Consider the following 8,580-nt stretch of genomic DNA (forward strand, 5'->3'; position numbering starts at 1 on the left):
TTTAATGATTTAACCACAATTTTTAGTTTTTGACCAAGTTAATCAATTTTCTGAATATTATTTTTAATTTATTTTTTTTGGAAAAATTACGTAAATGAGTCATAAAATATAAAATAATTACATATTCATATCCAAATTCAAAATAATTTAAAAATACACATTCTCTCATAAAAAATTACTTCTCATACCCTTTTCTTTATTAACGATGATATGCTTAACTAATACTAAATTAATATCATATATTGTATTAATATCATTTTGATTGACAATTTTACTTAACTGATACTAAATCGGTGTGTGTGTGTGTGTGTATATATATATATATATATATATATATATATATATATATATATATATATATAGTGCCAACTCAATAATAACTTATTTGTGCCAACTCAAATTTTGATAAGACGTCTATCGGAAATTTGCTATTTATCTAGTGTTTCAATGTCAAAGTACTATCTTTTAAGGCCTAAGTCATCCCCGACCACTCAAAGTTGTCCGCATAATTCATTTAGACACCTCAACAAACCCCCATACCCATACACCAGTGGTTATTTCTTCCCCCATCATTCTAATGATTTCAAAATTTTTAGTATCAGTGGTTATCATCTTTCCCCACCATTCTAATGGTTTCAAATTCTTAGCATTTTGTTTCATTATAAATTTTTCGAAGAGATTCTTTTCCCCATCTTTCTCTACCTAAAAAACGAGATGAAGTAAAAAGTTATAATTAATAAAAGCTGATGAAAAAAAAAATTGTCCGGTTAAAGATGGAACTGTACAGGGAGGGGGGAGGGGGTCGCCATTAATGGAGTTAGAGGAAATGCATGTTTTGTTCCAGTGGAAGGCAGGGAGGTGTTTAGGTTTTACTTTTTTTTTTCTTCATTTTTTTTACTTTAAAATAATTTTTATTTTTTTACTTTATAATATAATGTTTAAATAATTTTTTGGATTAAAAAATAACACATGTCATTATTTGATTGGTCAAATTGACATGTCAGCGCGAGTGTATTTCACACATTCTTTATTTTTTGTTTATTCTTGAAAAAATGTTCAAATGGTTCAAATTCAGAATGGTTGAAGTGTTCAATAGGTAGTACGTCTAATTGAGGTGTCTAAATGAATAATCGGGACAAGTTTGAGTGGCCGCATATGACTTTGGCCATCTTTTAAAGTCATAAATTTAGAAATTAAAGGTATCTTAATGTGCCATATCTTTAATTAGGCTAATAAGAGTTTGTTCCTGCTCTTTCTCAAAGACAGTGATGGACATAGAATATCGATATTAGATTCATTTGATTTTAATAATTTTAATATAGATTGTAAATTCAATTGGGTATTTATTTCGGTTATTTCCTACCTTACCCTTTCAATTAATTCACAAAATACAAATAATTAAATATAAAATCAAGATTCACTCGATAAGTTAGGTTAAGTCGAAACTCCAATTGGGAGTGTGACATCCTCTATAAGGGACAAGTTTATTTAGGAATTAATTTTTCATGTTATGTGCTATGTAGAAATCAAAACGTATTCAGATAAACGATATTGTCAGAGAATATTTTTTACTAAAATATGAAACTTCTACTTAGTAAATCGAGACATTTATAATATTTTTGGATACTAAAAGACGCTACCTCTGTTAGAGCATATAAAATAATAATATATAAATTAAATATAGTTAATTCAGACAACACGATCGGTTCAATTCTTAACCACATATAATTATTATACTTTGTCATATAAAGCTAATTAGGAATGTGCAATATATAGTTATTTCATTTAGTCTAATCTGCCAACTTAATTAATAACTAGCGGACTCTACTAATGCAAAATTTCAAATTGAACAATACTATAAATAGAGGGAAAATGTTCATTAGTTTTCAGCAATTATAATAATTCAAATAGTAGTTATATTTAAACAAAAAGAAAAATGGGATCGAAGGCAATTTGGCTAATTGTTTTGGCTATTATTCTTGTGACAACATCAAAGGTTGCAGCTAGGAAGTTGGATCAGAGTTCCATCACTTCCTTGAAAAAGGGTTAGCTCGATATATCGTATTTTATGTAAAAGCACTATCGTTTCTCTCATAAACTTTTTTATAAATATGTTGAATCGCTTAAATTGAATCGTAATCTTTTTTCATTGTCCCATTCCTCCTTAATAAAAGCCTAAATTATTTTGTTCATCTAAAAATGAAGTTTTACAGTTAAGTAATATTCAAGAGCTTAATTTCCACATGCACACAAATTTGAGTAAGTGAATTACACAACCTTTTAGTAATCTATGGAAAAAACCTTGCAAAAAATAATATTTTTTTAAAAAAATATTTTATATGATATTTATAGTTTTTTAATAAAGAATAATTTACTATAATATGTGTATGATATCTGGTGCAGGAGAGACAAGTGAGGCAAATGACGCCAAATTTCTCGGAGGAGGGTTTCCCGGAATCGGCGGACTTCCAACAGTAGGAGGAGTATTTCCTGGAATGGGAGGACTTCCAACAATAGGAGGAGGAGGAGGACTTGCCGGAATCGGAGGACTCCCTGGATTGGGAGGACCCTCAGGAATTAGTGGAGGAGGACTTCCAGGAATCGGAGAACTTCCAAAAATAGGAACACTTCCTAAAATCGGAGGACCTTCGGGAATTGGAGGAGGAGGACTTCCAGGATTAGGAGCACTTCCAAAAATCGGAGGACCTTCAGGAATAGGAGGTCCTCCAGGAATTGGAGGACTTCCCAAAATCGGAGGACCTTCGGGAATTGGAGGAGGAGGACTTCCAGGTTTAGGAGCACTTCCAAAAATCGGAGGACCTTCAGGAATAGGAGGTCCTCCAGGAATTGGAGAACTTCCCAAAATCGGAGGACCTTCGGGAATTGGAGGAGGAGGACTTCCAGGATTAGGAGCACTTCCAAAAATCGGAGGACCTTCAAGAATAGGAGGTCCTCCAGGAATTGGAGGACTTCCCAAAATCGGAGGACCTTCGGGAATTGGAGGAGGAGGACTTCCAGGTTTAGGAGCACTTCCAAAAATCGGAGGACCTTCAGGAATAGGAGGTCCTCCAGGAATTGGAGGACTTCCCAAAATCGGAGGACCTTCGGGAATTGGAGGAGGAGGACTTCCAGGATTAGGAGCACTTCCAAAAATCGGAGGACCTTCAGGAATAGGAGGTCCTCCAGGAATTGGAGGACTTCCCAAAATCGGAGGACCTTCGGGAATTGGAGGAGGAGGACTTCCAGGTTTAGGAGCACTTCCAAAAATCGGAGGACCTTCGGGAATTGGAGGACTTCCAGGAATAGGAGCACTTCCAAAATTTGGAGGTCCTCCAGGAATTGGAGGAGGAGGACTTCCAGGATTTGGACTTCCTGGAATTGGAGGGAAAGGAGGAGTTTTTAAAACTGAAAGACTCCCTTGATCTAACTAATTAATTATTAAAGAATATCTATGAAGAATATCCAAGGTGGTTATATATATATAGGTAATAATTTTGTTGCTGAAAGTATGAATAAATGTATATGACAAAAGATTGTGTTGGAGTGATAACTAATTTTTTATTTTTAATTAGATGCTTCAAACCTGGATATGCATGTAATGGCTTTTGACAGGAAGCACTTTATCTTTGATGTGTAACTTTTCGATATGAATTTGAATAAACTAGACTCAAATACAAATATCAAACAACACCAGACTGGGAAAAAAACGTATAACCAAATGTATGACCGACATTCATTTACTGGTGATGAATAATTACCATATCATGTTTCTCTATATAAATAACAATTAAATCATGTCACAAAACTTATTACAAGTAATTATCATTCAATTCATTATAATCTTAAAACTAAAATCTAATAAAATTGTTGACTTCACCAACAAGTAGATCGATCCATCAATTATTTTTAATGAGTTAACCAGAGTTTTAACCAAGAAAAATGGTTTTCTCCATATTATTCTTTATTTTTTTATAAAACAAAACAGGTTGAATTTTCTCGAATCTTGACACAAAAAAAATCGATAAATTTTGCAGTTCAATTTATCGATAGCAACAAAATAATTTCTCCGACTTTTAACGCTAAAATAATTGATGAATATTTGTTGATTCCTTCATAAACTCAGATATTACCATATGTTTAATTTTGTCTAATAAGAGTTTGTTACATGTCTTTCTCATAGACATGGGAGGACACATAACTAGATTTATCTAATTATTACTTTTGATGTGGATGTAAGTTTTTGTGTAAAATGTATTTAAGAAAATAGCTAACAGTTAATAAATATGAATTGGTATCTTTAAAGATATAATTGGTTCAATATTCTGGAAAATAGTAAAGAAAATTTATTTCCCCGTTAATTTCTTTTTTTAGTAATAAGGTGAATTTATTGATGTAAAATAAGATACGTAAGTAACTTGCTTTCACCAAGTTGGTTGAAATTTAATTTACTTTCATTATTCAGTTACGATATACTACTTTAGTACGTACTATATATTGAATTGAAATCAGTTTTTCGTGTTATGTTATATTTTATGTTTTTTTTATAATACCATTATGCTATAATAGTTTAAAATAGAATAATTTTTATATATAACAAACATAAAATCATATTTGTATCTTATAGCTACAGTTCGCATAATTGCGCTTCATTACAAACATACATATATGTATTTTTCGCTTACATATATAAAAGAAAATAGTTGTATAATCTGTTTTGGTATAAATACACAAAAGATTAATTATCACAAGTGTATAATACAAAATATATGCATTTGTATTTGTATATACAATTTTCTCTCGCTTTACACGGACACAAACATAATGTATACATTTTTAATTATATAAAGTGAGAGAGGCGAGTGAGCAAATCAGATTTGGGCATAAGTTGAGGAGGTACTTGTGATTTTTCTTATACATAAATATATTATTACTTTAATGATTTCGGGCATAAGTTAAGGGATACTTATACATTTTCTCATACATAAATATATTATTAGTTTAAAGAATTTCTAAACGATTTCTAATATATAAGTTTCATCAAAATATGAGATTATTAATTATAAGAATAAATACTTATTTGTTATACCAAACACAAAACTGTGAATTTACATGTGAATCTCATTTAAAAAAATTTGAGACTAATTAGAGGAGATTTGTGTTTGTCGGAATTGAAAAAGAATATATCTCGTAAGAAAGATAAATTGCCGAAATGTATAAATATTGTATATAAATGTATAAACAATATGCATGCTACGTGGGTATATATAATAGGAAAAATTATATATAATAGCAAATTAATAACCTAAATTAAATGGAATAACTAGGGTTTGATTTAATTGTGCTCCATAGCAAACATTAGCTAAAATTTGCCAGCGTTTCTCTCCTAAAAATCTCGCTCGCCACTCTCCATTATTGCTCGTCTCTCTCGCTTTATACACAGAAGTGTATAATTCTGTTTTTGTTTTGTATAAAGCGAGAGAAAAATGTATATACACATGCAAAAATGTATATCTTCGTGTTATACACTTAATTATGCAATTTACAAACATTTTACTTCAAATATTGCAGAGAAAAAGGCCAACGAATTATACAATTGCGAATTATACAATTGCAGTGAAATACAATTTTCTCTAGCTTTATACAACAGAAGTGTATATATTGTGTTTCTGTTTTTGTATAAAGCGAGAAAAACATATATCTTCTTGCTATACACTTATAATTATGCAATATACATACATTTTAATTCGATTCAACTGTATGCAAAACAAATTATACAATTGCAGCGAAATAGACCAGCGAATTATACAGTTTTATGTTTGCTATGGAGCACAATTATGCAAAGTTTGCTATAGCATACAAATATGAATTTTTTGTTTGCTATATGTGAAAGTTACCCACAATAATATATGCACGGTTATACATAATTATTTATAAAATATCGATATATTATTTGTATTATATCAATATATTATGTAACTATTTATACTAAATCATTACATTATTATAATTATTTATACAACAGAAAAAAGAATATATAGTTATGATTTAAAACACAAGTGGAGGAAACAATTCGAAGGAGGAGGAAGCAAGGGGAGTTGTGATTATTTAACTAGCTTGAACGCAATCGATAAGCTCAAACACATTTTTGAATAAACAAAATATGAATAGTTTATAGATGAATAATTGACGATAAAATAATCGAAGGATATTCATTAATTCCTTCATAAACTTAGATTTCATCAAATAAAATAGTATGTTTTTACCATATGTTTAATTTACCTTATGTTTGAATCATTGTAATCCATTGCATTATATTGTCATTTTTTGTTTTAAAAAAAATTGATATGCTATTTATTTATTTTTAAAGAAAAAAATTATCCTTTAACTTTTGAATCATGAAATCTTTCTTTAATTTGTTGTTCTCCAAAGTTAGCCAATAGATCTACTACTAAACCCTAATAAAAACAATAGGTAGAAATTGATCGTTTTCGATTAATAATATTAATTTTCACTCATTTTTATAGTAAAAATATTGCCTTCTCCCAGTCAAAAAGTAGATCAATCATAGTTGAAAATAGTGGATTTTCAACAAAATCTTGTAGATGTTAGGTTTCAAGAAATAACATCTCAATACTAAAAGTCGAATAATTCCATAAATTAATTTGTCAAGTGATTTTTTAAAAATAATTTGCAAAAAATTAATCGAGACGATATTCTTGAACTACACAATTATAAAATGCACAAAGTGAAAATCAAATTAAGAAAATACTTTTCCACATTTTGACACTAAAAAAATCCAACCATGTTCAGCGGTTTCTTTCCAAACAAACAACTCTTTACATGATTGTGTAATTTTTTTAACACTCCAACTCATAAAAATCAATAATATTTTCACTTATCGTTTAATATATCTCAAACTTTATTGATGATGAATGTAATATTTTAAAGATATATAACCATAAAGGAGAATATGGTTACATTAAGATGTCCAAAAGTCGAAAACTAACTCTTTAAAAAGTCTCATGAAAACTGAAATTTAGAAAGGTATCTTATTAAGCCATATGTTTAATTAGGCTAATAATAGTACGCTCCATGTCTTTTTCATAGACAGGGTACGTGTCCAAAATATTGATATCAAATTATTCAGAGGCGTATTTAGAATTTTAGTTAGATAGGTATATAGTTACGAAAAATGTATATTAAATATAAATTTGATTAATATGACTTTTAGGTTTCTTAATATGAACCATAAAATTTTAAAAATTATAGGTCCAAAATATATAATATTACTAATTTTAAATTTTAATATACGCATTTGATTTAATTATGTAAAAAATTTATAGTGCTAATTTATTTTACGAATTTTCAACGCAACACACTTGATACGCCTCTGATACCAATTATATACTTAAGAAATATACTGCTAATTAGGAAAATGGCATATATAATTATTTCCATCAATTATTGTAGATTGCCAATTTAATTAATAAAACTAGTTTGGTACACGTACTCTACTAAATGCAAATTTTCAATCTTAGCCCACACGAAATTCAAATGATTAATGCTATAAATTGAGGCAAAATGTTTCATTAATTTTTCTCATTCTTCTTATAATTATTATTAATTCAAGTAGAATTTATATTTAATTATATATAGTATTGAAATGGGATCAAAGGCATTCTTGTTAATTATTTTGTCTATTTTTCTTGTGATAAGCTCAGAGGTTGCATCTAGGAAGTTGGCTCAGAGCTCCATCACTTCCCTCGAAGAGGGTAAGCTTAACCACTTGTATTTTATGAAATGATGTTATTGCTTGAAAAGTCAAATTATATATATAAAAATTGTTATATATAGCTTTTATCGCGAATTATTTCCTATAGTTTATTATTACAAAAATTTTAAGAATTTAGAGGTCGATTTTAACATGTCTATGTATGATTATTTTTGTAGGGTTAGCGCTTCCACCAATAGGAGGAGGACTTCCAGGAATCGGAGCACCTATCGCGACGAGAGGAATGGTTGATAAAGAAGGACTTTTAGGAATTGGAGCACCTATTGGACTTCCATGAATTAAAGGAGTAATATTTTTAGGTATAAAGCTGAATTAGTCGAGCAATAAGCGAATATTAAATCTCAAAATTGAAAAATAAAAAATAATATGAATCATAAATCTTCATTCATTTATTATGTATGGCTGGATGGATGGTTATGATATCTCTTTTTATAATAAAAAAGTAATCTCAGAGGGCTTAGGGATCATAAGAATAACGTTGAATAGGGTAATGCTCGCACTAGCAATGTTGGTGTAGTTATGTAGCAGTTATTTCTTATGCACAACATAATTTTAATTTTATTTATTTATTTATAAAATTACGCTCAATATTGATGCATTTATTAAAATCTCTTACATTTCTAATATCATGAATTTTAATACATAAAAAATGAACAACTTTGAATCGAACTAACACATTAGGGAACTCTAGTACTGAAGAATTGGACCTGGAGAGGTTCATGAAGTATTTGGGCTTAATACAGTGTGATACTATTTGAATATTTTCTAAGAGAATCGAAATATGAAAA

General features: G+C 29.2%; 1 protein-coding gene across 1 annotated transcript; it reads left to right on the plus strand.

Moving 5' to 3' along the window:
* Positions 1-1,883: 1,883 nt before the first annotated feature.
* Positions 1,884-3,688, plus strand: LOC101257603 (uncharacterized). The gene is made up of 2 exons (XM_010328576.4): positions 1,884-2,045; positions 2,404-3,688. The coding sequence occupies exons 1-2, from the start codon at positions 1,937-1,939 to the stop codon at positions 3,420-3,422; spliced, it is 1,128 nt and encodes a 375-aa protein (XP_010326878.2). The 5' UTR covers positions 1,884-1,936; the 3' UTR covers positions 3,423-3,688.
* The last annotated feature ends 4,892 nt before the right edge of the window (positions 3,689-8,580 follow it).

The sequence above is a fragment of the Solanum lycopersicum genome, chromosome 9 (assembly GCF_036512215.1).
Source record: "Solanum lycopersicum chromosome 9, SLM_r2.1".
Lineage (NCBI taxonomy): Eukaryota > Viridiplantae > Streptophyta > Magnoliopsida > Solanales > Solanaceae > Solanum > Solanum lycopersicum.

Excerpts from the sequence above, each read along its gene's own strand:
- LOC101257603 (XM_010328576.4), top strand. The coding sequence starts at position 1,937 with ATGGGATCGAAGGCAATTTGGCTAATTGTTTTGGCTATTATTCTTGTG. Across the intron at positions 2,046-2,403 it reads CATCACTTCCTTGAAAAAGG|GAGAGACAAGTGAGGCAAAT; the intron begins GTTAGCTCGATA and ends TATCTGGTGCAG.